This window comes from Zosterops lateralis (genome assembly GCF_965231275.1).
Source record: "Zosterops lateralis genome assembly, chromosome: 8".
NCBI classification, from domain to species: Eukaryota; Metazoa; Chordata; class Aves; order Passeriformes; family Zosteropidae; genus Zosterops; species Zosterops lateralis.
Window position 1 is genome coordinate 5914650 of NC_139768.1, and position 20731 is coordinate 5935380.

General features: G+C 36.5%; 1 protein-coding gene across 6 annotated transcripts in view; it reads left to right on the forward strand.

Moving 5' to 3' along the window:
• The window catches only part of KCNMA1 (potassium calcium-activated channel subfamily M alpha 1), a 412932-nt gene that overhangs the window by 319064 nt on the left and 73137 nt on the right, over positions 1-20731 (forward strand). The window contains exon 19 of one of the 6 annotated variants that reach the window (XM_083866065.1): positions 4866-5039. The exons of the other annotated variants lie outside the window; for them this stretch is intronic. Within the exon in view, the coding sequence (XP_083722191.1) occupies positions 4866-5039 (174 nt within the window). The remainder of the gene's footprint in view (positions 1-4865; positions 5040-20731) is intronic. 6 annotated transcript variants of the gene reach the window in all.

Here is a 20731-nt window from a genome sequence, read left to right on the forward strand (position 1 = left end):
CTCCTTGCTGCAGTGCCAGACTGAGGCTGTAACTTCACTGTGGAACTGCAGCTATTCTATGGCCATGAAACTTCAACATTTTACCAAATATTCTGAATTTATTGTGTGAAAACACTTCAGGTCTTAATCAGAATTGAGATGTATTTCCCCTCTCAGCTCTACACACTGTAGGATCATGCTAAGGATCAAGGAATAATTTATGCTCTTGATAAAAGTTCTGGCCTTCTTGAAGTTATGGTGGCCTGCATTATGATTATCATTATTTACTATTTATTTTCTTGTGGTGCCTGCAAACTACACTAAAGTATTGAGATCCTATTGTGGAAGAAAATATTCAAGGAGAAAACAGAAATTTCTCCAAACATCTATTTTTAGCCAATAGCATGACACATCAGAAAGATGAAGCAGCAGGAAAAAGCAGATAGTGAAACAGGTCAGCATGATGACAATCATCAATAAATAAATTTCTGTGGATGAAATGGTGAATCCTATTGACTTTGAGGCAAAATACTGGAAGTAATCTGCATCTGTCTGAAGCAGTGTATTTATCTAAAATATGTTCCTATGTTGAGACCTTTCTGAACTAAAGAAATTAATGTTAATGGTAGTAAATAAACAAGTAAAGGAGTTCTTCGTGCTGTGAAAGAACTAGAAAAGCTCATGTAGCTTTGTTTTGGTTTTTTTTTCCATTTCCCCAATAGCTTGTTTAGAAATGCAGAGAGTACACTGGCTGAGAGTCTTCTGTAAGGTAACGAAGGAAAAGTCATGATCAGATTTGAAATTTAAAATGAATTGGTCTATAAATGTGCCATTACATCAAAACCTGTGAGTCATTCTTATATCTACTAAAACAGGGCAAGATGTCCACTCAGATCTCCTGCTGTTTTTAAAGTTTTGACATAGAACAGCACTATGTGAATTGGAGCAAGCAAGTAACTAGTTGTCTTTGATGGCAAAAATTGCAAGAGATTGAACAAGCTCAGTTGCCAGTCTTGAAGTTGTCTTGTAAAGATTAAAAGACAAGAGGGATAGATTTGCCTGTTGCGTTGAGGTTAATAAATTCTCACAGAGTTTAAGGTTTGCTGCTGTATTTTTCAGGAAACTGAAACTGTGCTGGGGGAAGTCCTGTCTGTGTTTCAGTCTCATGATGCTAAACCAGCATTGCTGACACCGCTCTGGTGTCGCCCTCAATGCTGAGGATTTTTCACTCATAGTTTGGATCATGAGAACTTGACGAATTGAAATAACACCGCGCATTTCAATTCTGAGAAGTGTTTTGGGACCTTTTTATACCATTCTGTGCTGCTACCTGAGGGAGATCCACTAGATGTCCTCGGAGCTCTACTCTGGCTGCAGCCCAGGGAAAAGCGCCGCAGTGACCGGAGCAGTACCAGGATGGGGTACAGCCTATGGCTTACAAAAAATCAGGAAAGAAGAAGGAATACTTTGTTCTGCTTTCTTTAAAGAAAAAAAAAAAAAAAAAAAAAAAAAAAAAAAAAAAAAAAAAAAAAAAGGAGCTGTTCCTTGACATTTTAGGTAGAGAATAATGTGCAGTTTCCTTTGCTTATTTTTGCAGCTGGGAATATTTCCCATTACTGTTAGTGAACTCTAAGTAACACTTCAGATCCAGACAATCTACACATTTTAACTGTACTTTCTGACTTTTTGAGATCAGAAAGTACGGTATTTGTGAGAAGCTTAGACATCTGGGGAAATATTCTTTCTTTCATAGAATGGAAGGCTACTGCCTTCTGTGAAAAATTGCATCTAAAAGTTTCTAGAAGTATTTATTGACTTTATAAGTGATTGAAAGAAACTTTGCTCTTCTTTTGCTCTTAATGAGTAGTTCATATGTGCCTTGTTTGGTAAATTATTTAAGCAGTCTTAATGTTCATAAAAACTTCCCCTGATACTTTTACTGATTAGTTTTACAAATGTTGTGTGATTGTCATCATATTAGGTAGAAAGATCTGTTCTCTTTTTTCCCCCCTATTTATTACACAATTGAAAATAGGGAAGTAGTTTCTTTTATGTCCCAACTTTTGTTTTCACCAGTATCAAATTACAATTCTATTCAACATTTATAACACATCTAGAAATAGAAATTAGTTGATTATTATGCAGGTTCTACAGGTGTCAAAGAAATCTTAACACACACCCAGAGGCTGTTCTTAAGGTCCCCCTGTCTCTCTGATGATTCCCATTTTCTGTTAGTGTTTATGGAAGTTTTATAGAAAATGGTATGTGTGTGGCTGAACCATTTAAAATCATTTCTGTCCTGTCTTTGATCTTGTCACTAGTCATCCCTACCAATAATGTGTGTGTTTTGTTTTATTTAAAATAAGTATTGTATTTGGTGTGAATGTAACTGACTGTATAAAAGGAATGAAGAGTAACAGCATGTTTTCTTTCCAAAAGTTATTGCTCTGATATGCAGTTGCTTATATACTGGTTAAAACCCTTATGGCAAGTCCTTTCTGCTACTTATATTTCCAGGTCCAAGCCTGTTTCCTGCATGTTAATGATGTGAAATATTCAAATGATGCATGATCTCCAGAACAACTGACAATAATAGTTAAAAACAGTCCCTGAAGGGCATTGCTTTTGAGAAACGTCATCATGTCCTTCCGCTATTGAAGAGAAGGCCTTAAAATTTCCAACTTTATTGGTTTAAGTCTGATGAAAATGATACAAAAAGTTTTCCTTCCCAGCCTTCTTTGCCCTTAAGGATTATTTCTTTTTAATTTTCATAAATGTGTCCTATCCTATTATTGACTGTTGACAAGATATGGCCACAAGTAAATGAAAACCAGGGACTGTTACTAACCAACGACATAGCAGTTGAGAGTTTCTGAGCAGTGTGTTTTGCTACAGTGTTTGATTAGAAAAAGTCCTTCAAAACAGCTATAATTACAGCAAAATGGGCCTGGTTTTTTTTTTTTTTTTTTTCCTCACCTACTGTTAGTGTGTCTCACAAATGCCCTTTATTTTTCTTTCATTTCCTTAAAATATAAGAAAGTAGGGATACTGGAAAGACTGTCACGCTTTTGGTAACTTATTTCACTTTTCTTTTGCTGTCCAACTTTTCAACTTTAAAGAATGTGTTGGGAAGAGTTAGACAGAGGGAAAACATGGGAAAACGCTGTTTTGAATTTTCTGTGTAGTTTGAATGTGTATGCATCAAAAGCTGCAGTGGAAACCTTCTCACTAAAAGCCAAGCTCTGAGGAATGATGTACTATGCAATGAACAAGCCTGATGCTGCATGATGAATTTCTGAACAGCTGTAAGATAACTCTACTAGGATGCTAAAAGAACATGGCATTAGTCATGTGAGCAAAGTTTTAGAGGAATGGAGTCGCTGCTGAAGAGATCACTCATCCATCTCCCTCAATGCCTGTTTTCCACAATCATAATGTTACCCTTGCTTGACAAGTATACTGTATGGCAAGCCATCAAGGCCTTAGAACAGGACTTGACCCATTTGAGTGATTTCAATCCCTCTTTCCTGGTGACTGTGGGATTAAGAAACTGGAAAAAAAAATTCTTTTAAATTTAATGTCCTTACCATAATGCAAAAAAGACGTCCTAAACTGAAGGTACAGGCCAGAGAAACATTACCTTTTTTCTGCATTTGCTTTTAAGGTTTTGTTTTTGCCTGTCAGTGTTGTTTTGTTTTTAGTATAATTGACTCAGTTCAATCTAAACCATTACCAAAAGTTGGTTCAGTGCAACATGTGAAACAATCTAAATGGCTTTTGGATTTCTTGAGATGCAAACCTACCTGATTCAGATGATATAAAATATTCCAGGATGGTAATTATACATTAATTTATAAAATAGGATGCTCTATATTTCTTGAAATACATAATAAGGATTCAGATGACTGAAAGATAAAAATATTCTGTCTAACCTGGCACTTGTTTCGGGACTAACCAGTTATTTTGATCTTGATTGACTTACTTTTGAATACAGAGCAGAAACCATGCCAATGATTGGTTCAGCATGTTTCAGTGCACCAATGCTCTGTGTGCTTTTGGTGATGCCTTATTTGTGAACTGATCCTAATGTCGAGCATATTTACCATTTTTAGTTTTGTCTCTTATATGGGCAAATTTTGGTATTCTGTCAAGAGTTAATTTGAATTCCTGATGATATAATGTAAGCAAAATTAATTTTTTGGAAAATTTATTAATATCTTGTAACTCTTTAATAATGTGTGATTAATTGCAGTAAAGGAATTCCTTGGCACAGTTTAATACAGAGAAATTATTATAATACATTTAAGAATAAATATATTTATATATATGTATATATATGTGTGTATGTATAATGCATATGTGTGTATGAGCGTGTGTAAGAATATATGTGTGTGTAAGAATATCTGTGATGTGTGTTTCTGTGTGTGTATACATACATATATATATTTATATAAAGAAATCTCTGATTTTTACTGGAAAAAGGATAGGCCAAAATATCTAATGGACTATTAAATTTTGCTTTAATTTTAACCCAATGGTATTAATCGTGCCAAGGGAAAAGCATATTGTTAGTATTCTGTGCTTTTACTGTGTTCTATTTTGATCCAAACACTTGACTGTAAACAGTAATTTTTCCCCATGACTGCGGTCTCCCTCTAAGACTGAACAGAAAATAAAGAGCAATTAATCTTTTGCCCTACTTTTAATGTACAGCCAAAGTGTTATCAATAATCTCGTTGCATTTTTTTTTCCTGGGTCAAGACTGTTAACATTAACTAAGGCCTGTATTAAATCCCTTAAATTACCTTCCAGCTGCCTTGTTATATATATAACCTTGCCATTAACCTGCTGCTCTTCCTCTCCTCCCATCCAACACATGGTTATAGCCAAGATGTCCATCTACAAGAGAATGAGACTGGCATGTTGTTTTGATTGCGGACGCTCTGAGCGTGACTGCTCTTGCATGTCAGGCAATGTACATAGTAACATGGACACCCTTGAGAGAGCCTTCCCACTTTCTTCTGTCTCTGTTAATGATTGCTCCACCAGTTTACGTGCCTGTAAGTTTTAACACCAACACATGCTGTTCCATGTCTGTGGTGTCTGTGGTATCATCCCTGTCTCGTGTCGTGCATTGTAGTTCTGTGAGTTTTACTGGGCTGATGCTTTTTTTTTTTTTTTTTTAAAAATCAACCCCGAATTTGATTACAGCTCTGTATTTATATTTCTGTTTTTATTTTTAATGCAAAAAAAGAAAATCATTATTTTGCTTTGTGTGCTCTTTATGAAGCATCCTCTTGCAATAGCCTGTAGGACCTGAGTAGTGCAGTGTGGTGACATCTTTTTCTATTTAATTCAGTCAATACAAATCGTCATTAATTAAGCAATAAGTGCTTTGGTGGAGGACCAGACCTGTGTCTAAATCTGTGACTGGTGCCAAGCAGGTAGCTTTAATAATGCTGGCACTAGAGCACCATACAATAGGAGTAAAAAAATATAGAGGATACAATGTCATACCTGAACTGTAGTAGCGAAATTCTATTCTGTGCTGCTACTTTTATCTTTAGTTTTGTTTGTAACTCTTCATTCTCAGTAAGGCAGGATATTCCATCTAATACTGAAGTGTTTGTACTTTTTGTAAAAGTGGTTGTGCCTTTTAAGAAAAACTAGGTTGATGCAAATCCCTGGTATGTTTTAAAATTAAATGTAGAATCTGTTCCATAGGACAGTAAAATTCTGGAACATGCCCTGAAAGCTCTTTTGAAATATCAGAGTTGAGAGGGAGAAGACAGAGAACCTAGGACAATTCTGCATGGCCATGACATACAGACAAACTAGGGATTCCAAAGCTTGGATTATCAGTGTGATGTCAACAACTGAGAAAGATTGCTAAATGGCCATTTGTTTGTTTGTTTGTTTCATTTTCTTGTTCTCTTTAGTCATTCTTAATAGGCAAAACTCTGTCTTGGGACAGGAGCTGTTTTCCTTTCCCATCCCAAATGGCAAAGAAAAGCTATAAAATTATTCAGATACAGTTATGAGAATAGATTGGAGTTTTGATCAGGAAGCATGTCCATTTTCCAAGGCAAGTCATTGTGGACAAAACTGCCTTCCTCTATGAAGACTATAATGCAGTTTTGAGATTATGCACCTGGTTGTCTTTTGGTACCATACATATTGCAGTTTGTAGTCCAAATGGTGAATTATTTTGCTTTAACTGTGTTGATTTATGAACTATTTTTCCAGTCACAAATTGTTGCAATGCATTTTGAGAAACCAGCTTGGAAGATCCATATCAAATATAACAATCCCATAATTGTTACATTTCTTTTGTCTAAAGACCATATTAATTAAGGCTATTCTAATAGGTTTTCTTGGAGATTTTAGCAAAAATTTTCTCTCTGTGTATAAGCACTCTGAACATCCTAGCTATCTACTTGCTTCCAACTCATATATCACCATAAGGTGTATGGTTCCTAGTTTTAAGTCCTGTTCTGAATCACAGGAGGTTTTATCTTTTAACAAGACTTTTATCAGGGTAAAAATGTGGCAAAACATATTTTGTTAAGAAAAGTGAACAAGAAACCTTCCCGTGTTGAGAATTGCTGCAGGCAGTGTTTTGTACAGTGTAACAGCCTCTGTAACACCGTGCCTGATGGAGTTTGTAGGAGTACAGACCAGTACAGAGTGCATGGCTGGGTCCTGGCACTGGTGTTAACAGCAACCAGATTAGGATAAATTAATATGTCCCCTGCAAGTGGGTAAAATTTCTGCCATTAGCACTGTTTGGCAAGGAAAGAAAAACTAATTTGTAGGTTTACCATAGCTTTCAAGTCCACTTAAGACTCTACAGAGGCAGATAAAGTAAACATTTTTGATTGTGTTGCCTGCTGAGCCAAAACCCTCCACAATAATGGTATTATTTCCAACAAAAGCTTTTTGGGAAACATGGTAGAGCTACGTTACATTTTGAAGGGTAAGTGATATTGACAGCTTTGAGGATTTTTAGCATCCTATACTTCAAGGGCCTTTTCCTCCCTTCATCACTCCATCAAATCAAAAGAGATCTCAGTCTTCCCCTTGTGAGACTAGTCACCTTTGACTGTTAATAATAAGTACGAAAATCAATACCAATTCACACTCTTTGCAAAGCAGCATAAGCCTTTCTTTTCCAATTAAAATATATATATGCACGCAACGTTGCACTGGCAGGGCTTCAATAGAAATCAGTGTGTTTTCTTTGCAGTGCACAGGGGTCGGACGATGCCCATCTTGACAGAGCTAGTTAGCTCAAAGAATGGTGGGGAGAGTCAGCTTTTCATTAAATATGAGCAGATGTGAAATGTAGAGTGTTTGACAATTAGAAATGGCAGCAGCAGGGCCCCAGAATCAAAGTGAGGTCAGATTGGTGGATCAGATTACCTCTCTTACATTCTTTAGTTGTTCTGAAAATCATTTTAAATTAGTGTCAGTGGAGCCATGATGGGTTTTGCCCTTTGTCTTTTATGCTACGACTGTATTGTTTCCCCAGACACTCATTAAAGGTCATTATACTATTACAGGGCTTGCTTTGGTCGTGGTGCCCCAGTTGAGTTGGTTTGCTTCTACAGTTGCTTAATGTACTTCTTTCTTTCTTTCTTTCTTTTCCCTTTTTTTAAAAAACTTTTGATTATAAAAGCGGGCTTTACTTCCAAGGTAAATAAAATCACAGACCTTTGTATGAAGCTTCTTGAAACAATGAGTACTTTTTGTAAGAATTAGTGCTGTTTCTAAAAATCAGATGTTGAGTAGGAGATATCAATTTACATATTCAGTGGTGTACACAGGATTTAATCTTCTAATTGTATAATCTGCAGAGGAAGTAACACTCTCAGTGTATTTTCCACTGTGAATGAGTCTCTCTGTTATTATATTGGTTTTTCTACTTTCAGCAAATGAAAATCATATTTTGATTAAGCATAATTACATTAGAAGAGCCTTTGCGTTTATAGGCTGTTTTCTGGAAAAAATACTTGTAATATTTCTAAGTGTAAGGAAAGAGAATTTTAAGTCTTTTTTTATGTCTACATTTTCTCAAGTTTAGCTGTAGTTGGTAGATTGCTATGTGAGTATCAAATGGTTCAAGTATTTTTTGCATTGGAGAGTCAAGTCAATTAGAGTGAAGAGAGGCACTTAGCCACTGGAAAACCTGGGGTGGTTTATACAATGAAATTATGTAATTAACAAGTGTGCTGTTTCTGCTTAGGTCTATGCCAAGTCTTGGGGGTGCCATTCAAAGGATTAATTGATACAGACAGAATCTTAACCTGAACCATTTAATTTCTGTGTTTCTCCACCACCATATGGCTGAGCTTCTCAAGAACACGAAAAGTTCATGTTTCTAAAGGAAACCTTTCCTAAAGTTGTCGCTGCACCCACAGCCAGGGGAATATAAATTTTCAAGGATATTCTTCATATTAGACCCAGACATATCTAATTCAGCTTGCAAGAAAACATGCTTTGGCATGCTCTGGTAGTTCTGAGAAGATTTACGGGAAGACTTTTGCTTTGGTGAATATCAGGGATCTCTGGAGACAAAAGACAAGAATAATTATTACTTGTATTTTGAATTCAGGGTTCAGCCCAGACTCTTACATGGAAAGACCATGCTAAGACAAGTTGGAAAAAGCTTAACTTTTGAAAGAAGCAAAGCATCTACCTGTGTGCCAGACCCAGTTTAAAGCCATATATTCCATATAGCCTTCTAGTGTCAGCACATGTTTTGTTCTGTACAGACAAGTTAGTGGCTGAATCTTTCTCAAAAGACATAAAATCACTCTCTGCAAGGTTAGGTGAACATTTTGGGTACCAAGGTTGGTAAACTCTGCCGAAACTGTAACTGGTGACGTGACCCTAGAAAGTTAGGCCAAGAAAAGCTTCAGGTTCTTCATTGACCTGTTACTTCAGACTCTGCCTGTATGTGTTTACAACTGAAAAAGCCAAAATCTGTACTGAGAGTTGAAATGATGAATAACTTACCTGTTTATCCAGGGAGATGGATGCCTAACACACACATCCTGACATTGGTCAGTGTATCTAAAACTCATCAGTTGTATAATGATGCTTGGGCTTTTCTAAATGAGTTGACAATTATTTAAGTCCCAAGTTCCTGAAATACGGGCTGAAAAGCCAGCATACTCTATTTCTCCTAGAATGCAAGAGAGCATCCTCTGCTTTTCTAACCTACTACTTCTCTAGTCCTGCTGTAGTAGCCAAGACAAGAGGAACTACTCGCTGTCATGCATGAGCTGAGGTGCAAGAAGGGCAGGTATGTGACCTGTCAGGAGACAACTTTCAGTGCTAGAATGTTCTATTCACCCTTTAGCAACAATGGGTTTCCTTTCACAGGACGTGAATATATAAGTATACCACCTTGTGGTAGCTGGAGACTGTGAGATGCTCAATCAACCTATGAATATCATCACATTTACATTATATAGATATTATATATTTATATTATTATATTTAATGCTCTGATTATGACAAGGTGAGGTAGTACCACTGCTCTCCCTCTGCACATCTTTTTTGACCTGTGAGACTTTTGCAGTGGCCATAGGAGGGAAGTAGACCTGTTTGCTTTGAAAATCGTCCTTTTGCATGTGCTGCATAAATCCTTTCTCTTTTATATAACCCACTGACCTCTCTGTGGTCGCACTGTCTCATCTTTGTCCTGCACAAAAAGCCAGTAGTATGCTTTTAATGTTTTGAGGAAGAAGAAATTGAAGGACTAAACAAGCAATTTGGTCTTGGAAATTAAAACAATTGGGAAAATCCTTTCTAAATGGCATAAGCTTCTAAACAAGTAATTATAATCGTTGTGGTTTTTACAGCTCACTTTTATGAAATGACCCCACCTCTGTATACTGGACAATTGAGAGCACCATGTTGTATAGTCTAACATTTTTTTAAATGAGAATAGCGAAAATGGAGCATTAGAATGAGACATAGTGCCAAATAAATTCTTGGAAATTCAAAGGCACATAAAATATCAATAATAAGCCAGTGAAAGGAACTGTGTGTGAAATACTGATTTATTTAAAACTGGTTCCAGATATTGTCCTTTTTGGGTGACAGATTTTTAATTTGGTTACATTGGTCTCCATGCATTCAGTGGTGTATTCCTGAGAACTGACAAAATGTTTCTTCTACATACCTCTACAAATCTAAGTTTCCCCCTTCAAAATACTGAAAATAATGTAAAAATGGGTACCTATGTTTATTTTAGTTGCCAGTTTTTAGGAAAGAATACTATTTTAGATAACTGAGTTAAGATACAAGTCCATTACATCTGAGAAAAAATTGAGCATATACATATTAACTGTTGCTACTTGGGAATGAAGGAATCATCTTCCTTAGCCATCCTCTGAGAATGAATCACTGTTGAGAAAGTTGGCATTGCTAAAATTGGACAGTGGGGTTTTAAAGCCTAGAAAAAACAGATAATGGAACAATTGAAAAAATACCACCATGGGAGAATCCAATAGTGCTGTTTTATAGAGGGTCTTATGGTATAGCCACTGTCATGAAGTCAAAGCTTCTGTGTGCTGGAGATCTCCATATCTGCAGCCAGCTCTATAGCCTGGTACTGGCAAATCAGAAGCCAACCAAAAGATCTGCTTTGCTGAGAGTTGAAATTACTCTTCTACTTTCAGGCTTAATTTACATCTGCAATTCTGCATAACTTATTTTCATTTCACTTTCTTCTTGTTGCAATCACGCAAAGATGCATGCAGGTGTTTCCACTAAAGAAGATGGGATGAATTGACTCAATAAATACAATCACAGTCTTAACTTGTATTCAAGAACTGCTTGCTGGAAGAGTGGTTTCACTGAGCCAACCGTTTGTCTGCCTTTCTTGCCCTCCTGATGTCCAGCCCTCCAGGGGATCCCCTCTTTGATCTAACTGGACTTATCTCTATTGGTAACAGTGAGATAGAAGCAGTGATCAGAATGGGCTGGTATATGCCCTCATAAGACTCCAAATGTTTATTGTATCCCTCTCTTCCTGTATATGAGTGCACCTTGACTTTTGTGTTTCCTCTTCAAAGACTGAAGAGACAACATTAATTACAAAGGGAGGGAAAGTGACATGAAACAACAATAGGGATTTTGCAATAGGTGACTTCAGTTGTGTAGTTAGGCTCTAAGACAAAAATATGATTTGCTTTTATTGTTCTGTACTTTAATAGAACCTGAGTGCTGCTAAATTATTTAAACTTCTTTTGGGCATAGTATGAGCATATAGGTGAATACTGAGATGTAGAAATGCAGTAGTAGAAAAAACCCCAGAATGATCACTCCAAACTAAGCTGTTTTCAGAAGTCAAAATGGTAAAAATGAGTCAATCTGGCTCATTGCTAGATAATATAAATAATGAGGCATGCACTTTTTTAGGTGAGTTTTGTGATGCAGCATGTACACTTACGCTGATGAGAGTGAGCTCTGCCCAATTTGTGATGTCTGTAACAAGAAGATGAACTCTCGCATCATCATGAGGTGGAGGCACTGCTAAGTTTAGCAGTGAAACCTTTGAAGAACTGGGATAGTGGGGGAAGGAAATATCAAGAAGTCTGTATTTAATTCCTTTAGGCCTTTATGTTGAGTAGTGATTCTTGCCAGGGTCACAGGAAGGGACTAGTGAGTGGCTTGCTTTTACTAGGAAAGATGCTGTCTGCATCCTGTGGAGTGAATTTAGCAGAGGGTCTTATGCAAGGTGACATGGAAATTATGTTTGCATTTTTAGTTCCTGAGTGTGGCTGGTTGTCATGAAACTCACCATGACAGTTTCTTACCACCAGGCAGCAGATTCTTCCTGTTACCTCCTTGGTGTGGGACAGATGCTGGCCGGTTAGGTCTCCTTCTCTACTGCTTTCCAGCTATTTCAAGCGACAGATGCCAGAGCTGGCTCGGTTTCAGCTTGAGCATTTCTGTCATAGCCCTGCCTTGAGCCCAAATTCTGACCTTTACTATATGAAGTAAAGTATTTATGAGCAAGCAGTGGCTTGATCCAGAGCAGGCTTAGAGCAAATGTCAAGTGTCAAGTCAGTCTCCTGCCTCCTTATACCACCTGCATTAGGAACCTGGATTAGACCCTAGACTACAGCATTGACTGCCTTAGGCTTTATGTGTCTGGAGCGACATAACTTATTAACAACGAGTTATTAAATTTTTATCAGTTTTATAACGCAATGTAAATGCCTTCTATGAATCTACATTGTATTCATTATCATTTAAAACGTTAATTAAGTCAAAGTTGCATTTAATTTAGTTCTAAATGTGCCTTTGGGAGGAAGCTTTTTAAAACAGCTGCAGGATTGAGAAGCTCAGTGATGCTGGGAAGTTGTTAGTACCATTTTTCAGGATAGATCCCCCAAATTGATTGTCATTTTGACTCTTAGCTAGTTCATGTGGATGTTATTGTGCAAGATCTCAAGTTATTATTGAAACAACAACAGCAGAAAACTATCAGTTCACGCTAATCACAGAGGCACTTTGATATGTAATTCATGCTCTTTTCCAATTACTTCAAAACCAAAAATTCTGATATGTAAATTCTTTATATATCATGCTCTTGTTATAATTTATTTTCTTTTATATCCTTATTCTTTGGCTCCTTTTATAATTCAAGGGAAAAACATGTTCACCGACTTGGAATATTTCCCCAAGATTGAGAGAAAAAAAGAAATCTTCTGTCTTATATCTTACACATTTCATGTAATCTGAAGGTATTGTAGTATATGGAAGGAGACGCTCAAGGAGGTGTACAACAGACCATAATATAATTTCAACATAAAAAGTAGAATTCAGTTTAGTATAAAATTCCCTAGAATGAAACCCCTTGCTTTATGTATGGCAGTGTTTTTGCTTTTGATGCATTTTAATGTGCAAACAGGAGAAATATGGAAAAAATCAAACTCTGTGGATCCATCATCTGATTATTCCATGAGACCCCTAGCATATTTATTATGTGCATACCTTTAATCAGGTTTGTAGTGACATTAGGAGTCAATAATATAAATACTACGTGGTTCATGCTTCTGGAACTGGAAGCAGGGGCAGCCAACCTATTTCATACCTAGGCCAGGAAAATCTATTGGATTAGAATAGGATATCTTCAGATTTTATCAAGGTCAATGTAGGTCCAGCAGAGGGATCAACTCCCAGTCTGGAAGTCAGAAGCAACTTACAAGACAATTTTTCTGGGTCTTTGTATTTTCTGCAGAGTACCTAGAACCTTCTGAGGTATTTGTGTATGCCAGGAAACACAACCTCATAAATTATTTATATTCTGCATGAAAAGAGGAGATTGTTGTCATATAACTCCATATGTGGTTCTGGAAGTGCCACAAAAGAAGTGCCCATGCTGTATTGTTGCTTTGATTGAAGTTACAGTAGACAGGAGAGGGTTGGACACTCCACATGAGAAAAATTTTTAATTGTTTTTAAGAAATCAGAAGTACATTTATTTCAGTATGTAAGTTCTTAACTGTGTTGTTAATATACTTTAAAATAGGTTAAAATTCAGTCATCCTTTCACTATTTGAGACTATTAACCAGCTTCTTTTAGTGTTTTTTTTTTAAATAATACAATGATATATCTTTCCTTATGATACTTTACTTAATATTGCTGTAATTCTGTGATTCACTTCTTATCAAAGATTTTAGGAAGCATAATGTGTGCTACCTCACACATGCTTCACTGATACTGATCAGATCTTGTTAGCACAGCACAAATGTTCTCAAAAGGAAAGGTGGAGAAAGCATTATTACTGTGTAAGATGTGTCCAGTGTTATCTGGTCAAACACTCCTGTGTGCATTTTAGTTTGACTGGAAATTTTACCCAGGCAAATGGGAAACAAAAGTGCCACAAGGCAAAGATCCTAATCTTGACTGTGTCACTGACTTTCTACGTGACTATAGTTGTTCTTCCCCTCAAAGAATGAAAATAATGTGTTCTCAATCTATTATACTGTATTATATTTTGTGCTAAGAAGTGCTTTGAGATCTTTACATTTTGAAGTCCTAAATATAAACCTGAATGTCCTTATGACATAGATATTCCCATTCAGAAGGCAGTTTTTCAGATTTTCTGATCTTTGCTTAAGAATGTAGATGCACAGCAAGACCAAGAGGAGAGTGAAATGAGGTACAAGACAGAAAGAAGATGTGGAGAAATTACCGTACTGCCTTGCTGCTCTCCAATTTAGAGGTTTAGGAAGGGTATATGAGATACAGGAGTAACTTGAGTTCATCTGCATCAGTAGAGAAGTATCTCTACTGCTATATTTTTTACATAATCTGAATTTTTATCTGCTTCTGAACTTTAATTGGAATGCAGACCTTGTTTATTATGAAGAACTGCTGAAGGAAATCCAAAAATTCATTCTAGCATCTTTGATCTTTGCGATGCAATTTCCTTTGTTCATTCTTGCATAAAGAATTTTACTTGCACTACACATGTTGCTTTCTCCGTTCCCATGTTCCTGACATGATCTCCACTCTCTCCCTCCATGGTGCTGTATGTTCCCTGACACACATTGTGTCTTACAATATGGAGAAATTTTACATCACCCTATGCTACGGAGGAAGGCTGGCAACAGGAAATGGAGGCTTTGTTTTTGAGCAAACTCTTGCCTGAAGGAACAAGCAGGTGTGCCATCTAACAATGGCCATGGCTTAGTTTAAAATTAGCCCCACTTCTGTCATACTTAGGTGATCCTTTATGGGATTGGTCATTAGGTAAAAATAGCAGCTTGACACTTGGACAGTAATTTAGAAGTCAAGATAAATATTTCCCTAGCTGGTAAAGTTTTATTGGTGGATAGGGCAAAGATTCTACTTGAAGAGAATAAAAACAATTGCAAATTTTGAGTCTAATGTAGAGATGATGCTTATTCCTGTTCCATGAGCAATATGTGGTAAAGCCATAGGTGCAAACTGATAGCATATTTCATTAGCAGATATTTGTCCATAGACTTTTTTTTCCTTTTTTTCATGCTTTACCTCTATTAGAATTATTCCTGATCTACCAGATCATGCAAGGACTTGCCAGGTTCTCTATGATCAATCAATCACAACATGGGTGGCAGCAAGGAAGTGATACAGTATTTATTTAGAATTGCAGGGTATGAAAATGACTGATTCACACAATGAGACAGCAGAAGGATGAGAAGTGAAATGCTGAATAGAACAGGATGTACTTTCCTGGCTCCCACTACATACTGTCCTTTCCAACATATGGGACATGCTTCCCAAATATTCAGATTACATGCTAGTACTTCTCATCAATAATGGACTCCTAACCATACTTGTATCTTGTCTTGGTTTTGACAAGAAACAGTTTTTACTTGGTTCTGAACAAAGCCAATAAGCTTTCCAATGAGTAAAGCATAGTTGGCAAACTCTTGGATGCTGATAACTGCTTTTGGCGCTCCACAGAAAAAAGTATTTACCCTGTTGTGTGAGGTTGCAGATTTTAGGAGTTCTACTGACGATAAATTTTAACTTTTGACAAGTGATGTTTCATGTAATTTGAGACATGAAAGTGTAATTTTTGTTTCATTTTATGAACAAAATTCTGCAGAGAATTAAATCAGTTTTCATTTGCAAAATATCGAAATTTTTCAATAGTTCTTAAAAGATGGATTTTTTTTTCCCCCACCAAAGCTTGTGTTCCATAGAAAAGTTATTAAAGGGAAAATAAGTAAATAAATAGAGAAATATGTATATGAATAATTGGTTAAATATATTTTGGTTATTTGTATTCAAGGGTCTCCCTGCCCTGAGTAACAAGATATACTTTACTGATTTCTTCATTCGGACAAAGGAGAAAAGATGAGAAGACAGTAGGGCTGGGACAGATGTCAGTCTCAGCAGAGATTCTGTAACGATAATCATGGTGCAAAGATTGCAGAGCCTGGAGTCAGTAATGTGATCCTCACTATTTGACAGGATCCCTCCATACAAGGAGTCCAGTGTGCAGGCATCTTACACTTTGGAGAGTTACATGACTCAGCAGAAGCCCTTGGTTACATTTGGGAGAGCAGTAGATGAGCAAACAATTTGCAGTGCCAGGGAAGACTCAAGCCAAGAGTCTAATCACATAGTCTGGACTTGACTCATTTTACATCAGTGTGAAATTCTGTAAGAGCAGGGATTGACATTCTTCTAATTCACTGACACCAGATCCTTCTGCACATTAATTTATGAAGTGTGAATTCTGTGCCCTATCTGCACTTCTGTATGCCATTATCATATGGTTATGTCATTCTTAGAACTCCCTACCCCTGAATTTACCTCTTTCAGGCATAGGATTATTTAAATTTTTGTTTCAGATTTCCCCTGTTACCACTACCACATTGTAGTTTTTTACTAAAGCACGATCTGTGGAAATCCTTGTGCCTTTCTATTTTTTGTGAATAATCCTTGAAAATACAATCTAATGAAAGTGCCTTCTCTGTTTTTGGATTCAGGGTGTCTAGTGTTAGCATTTCTAGTGGCTGCTCAAACTTTAAAGGTCTTTATGATTGGCTGATTGAGTCATTGAGTGCTGCAGCTCATTCATCCAGTTATACTGGTACTTCCACTGCTAAATAGCAAAATTCTTGGTCTGCATTTAAAACTGTAGCATGAGGCCATGCCAGAATCATATCTTTAAGTTCATACATTCAGCCTCAATACTCAAGCTCCACATACTCCTCAGGAAACATCCTGATATTGTCCCTTGGTTCTCACAGATTCCCTCAGCAGTATCCTTGAGTTCTGCCCATGAGGAATACAAAATATGTCAAAATATGCATTTGGTTTTAATCTGCCTTTAGCATATGAGTCTTTTGTGTGCCCTCTGCTTTCTCCTCAAACAGGACAAAATAAAACCCTCAGAGGTAAAGCTCCAAGCAATTTGATTTTGGAAGATGACTTTCTTGACAGCTGTCAGAGTCCCCTGAGCATAGGATTTCTGGATGCTTTCAGTATCTGACTCTCAAAACATCTGGCAGCAACAGTATTTCCAAATATATTGGCATCCTGTGGCATTTGTGTTTGATGTAGTTTCTTTTAGGGTAGTAACTGACCTGTAAATCTTATGAAATTTTATACATCAATTTTTTCTTTGTTGGAGAGAGTTCCTCAGCTCCAGGTGATTGTGAAGAATTTATTGTGAAGTTGGTGTGGTAACACAACAGAAATACTGGCAGTTCAGTGGTTTCCTGCAGGATGTGAGTGTCCTCTGTTGGGCTCCCTTCTCTTTCTTTGGTGGTGCCCATATTCTCATCAAGGTTTGGTTACTGCATCCAAAAGTACTAAGCACAATGCAGTTGAGTTTAATGTAGTTTTCTTTCTAAAGGTGTTCCTTGTCATGGATTGTGATCTGTCTGATCCTTGTCATGATCTGAGCAAGGCTGGCATCTCCCTGTAGCTTTAGTATCAAAGTAAAAGCTAAAAGGACAAAACACATATAATTTTTTTAAACATCAGATTAGTTGGGTAGATTCAGTATTGTTTGCCTTCTTTCTCTGTTGCTAGTCTGAGTAATTTTATGCCATTAGAGTTGGTCTTATATGAGGTGAATGTAAGATGGCATGCTTTCTCCTCTCACAGTATTTCAAAAGGGTTGAACCCCAGTTGCTGCAGAAATTTCAATCTTATCAGTTAAGTAAGTGTTTTTAGTCATAGGGAAATTACCAGAGAGAATTCATTACAGTAATTTTTTTACGTTATCTGGAGGTATTTTGAGCCTATTCAAGTTGTGTTTGAAAAATGTGATCTTTGCTATATACATCCATTTGCTATATACATCCATCCTTTTGAGTATTCCTTCTACTAGAAATCAAAATGATGATGTAAGTAACATAGTTATAAGTTGTCACCACTGGATTTCTGGCTTATGCTTTATTTTCTACCCATATGGGGTGGATGGTCAGCCCTTGCTTCCCATAGCAATCAATTTCAGCCAGTCTACTGTGAGATTTTTGTAGAGTTTTGGGATTTTTTGTTACTAATGTGCTGTTTTACTTCCTTCCCCCCCCACCCCCCCCCAGTATTTACCTAGAAATTATGTGCTATACTTTCCTAAATTTCCATAGCAATTGATTATATTCTATCTCTGGTTTTGCTATCGCTATTCCTGCTATTGTTTTATAGATTTAATCTTAGTTATTTATATCTTGGTTGTTTTTTATATTAATAGATTTAACAGGTGGCATTGGTTTTTTAGATGTGTTTGTTTAGAGCAAGAAAACAGCTTCAGAAGAATGGAGTACATTATGGAATACACTGAAGTAGGGATCACTTAGGAAAAAAATATTCATTTCTTAGTGTTATAAAGAGTATTTAACTGTGTATCTGTAAGTAATAAAACCTGCATATGTGACAATAGCCTTTTAATAAAACAGGTGCAATCTATTTGATTAATTTTAATGTTTACCCTGTGACTTACAGTACTTTGCATAAAATAATTTCTTTGTTAACATTCCCTGCTTTTATGAAAGCAATAATTCAGCTAATAGAGTACTGTTAAACTGCAACCAATCTGCTAAAAATCTCTTCTGGTAACAACATTTCTATGTATAAGAACAGCTGAGAAATACTGCTGTATGTTTATGCATGGATTTGGAGACAGGAAATCAGTGCTGGGTCTTGAAACTCCCTGTAACCAGCAGGTGGTGGTGCTGGCTTAGAAATCAGTAGTGGCTGAGAAGCCTAGAAGAACTTCATTATATATTGCTTTGCTAAGGAAACAATTTTGTATAAAAAAAATAAATTCAGATGGCTCTTATAAATTGTATACAGTTTTTTCCCTAAAGGTGTGTACAGTGTAAGCAGTTGTCTCTAGAGCCAGTGTCTGTGGTCAGACATTGGTTCAGCATTTATTTTATACTTTACATATGAAGTGATATAATGGTCACACAAGTAACAATAGTGTGAAGACCTCTATCCCAGAGGAATATTACAGCTAAGTCTGAAAGACTATTGGGGATCACTGAGCCTGATCCTATGAAAATTTAGTAAATGGGAGTTTTTCCACTGATCTGGATGAAAACTGAGTAAGACTAATGATAAGAACGAGAGTTAAATGTTAATATTTCAGTTCTTCTTGTTCAAAGACCCAGACATTTCTACAGCCATTTTTTTTCAAAGATAAACCCAAGCCAAAAGAAATTCAATGGTATCAAATCTTACAAAGTAAAAAGATATGAATAAAACCCCAATTTATCCGTCACATATTAACCACCAAGTTAAAAAAAGAAACAGCCTCACCCAAATCCTCCTAAGTGTGTGTTTTCAAGAGTAAGGCAACTCGTGGGGAAACAGAGAAAGAATTGAAAAAAAATAAATTCATAAAATCTTAGAATTTAATAATGCAATCACCTGGATTTATAAGAAGGGTAGGAAAATTTTTATTTCACTGTGGTATTGGCAGGAGCCTAGCCTGTCGTCTTGTAGTGAGCAAGGTAGATGAAATTTTATTTCAGTTTAAGTCTTTAGGATATGCAGGTTGGAATTAAAGTGGAAATATATTTTTTTAAGATGTTAAGATAAATTGGCGCTTCTAAATGGAAAACGAAGGTAATAATTCTAATTAGATTTCTGCAGGATGAAATCTACACTTCCCAATGTTCACAGGAAGGAACATGTTGCAGCAAGACTGAGCTGAAATTTGTGGAGTCCTGCTCCAAAGGCATAGAAATATCACTTTCCTGTGCACTGAAATACTCTTCCTGACAAACACAGACTATGCTGTAAATACAAGATTTCTAATCCCAAGGAGCAGAGCAATCACCAAGGACTCCTGTGCTTACTTTCACTCTTAGTTACTTCAAGGCATTGTATATTTTTCTCTGAATTTAATAGAGCTGAGGGAGTGTAAAGTGATTATAGGCACAATGACGAGTGGCCTTTCAAATTTAGATTTTTTTTTTTAATAGTAGCTTATTTTTTGTCCACAAATAGAACTTCACTGTTTTCTGCAGTGACTGATCAGATTGTGAGCATGTTTGGTCACAAAGGGGAAACTTCCTTAACTTGGTTAAAACAAGACACATTCCTCCTACAGTTTAGCAGAACTGCATAACTACAGTGTGCCCTTGCTAGTGTTGCAGCTTCTTCCTCTGTGTCCCTTATAGTTGGTGTCAAAATCCATTTTGAGGCAATAGGGCAAATACATTTTGGGTTGCTGTGCATCGAAACAAGGATAGTCTATGACAATGCACGGAATATTATAATTTGCTCTGTGTTGCTGCTTCTAAAGAGTATCCCAAAGATGTGCCTTTTGGCTTTACTTGTCATGCCTTGGGGAACTGTCAAAGGGCTGCTCATAAGGAAATCAGTGCCCTTTAATTGACACTATTTTTTTTTAAGGAGGGAAAATGGAAACACAAATAAAAAAGATGTTACAGTTATTCAATATTGGAGGCACACTTTTGTGTCCAATTAAGAAAAAAAAAATCCACTAATAACAATACACTCTTATCACATATGAATATAGTATATTTTTGTGGAATGTATTCCAAATGTACTTTTCGAACCGCAATAGCAACATCACAGTCTTACACTTGCTAGATCTGAGAAAATTAGAGATCAACAGTGATAATTTCTGATCATTTGATCACTTGAATTCTAGCAGGATCTGTGAGTAAGAAAATCCTTTAAACAGAATTGACTGCAAGCGAGCCACCCAAGGCTGTGTAACCCAAGATCAGTGGTAAAACTAAA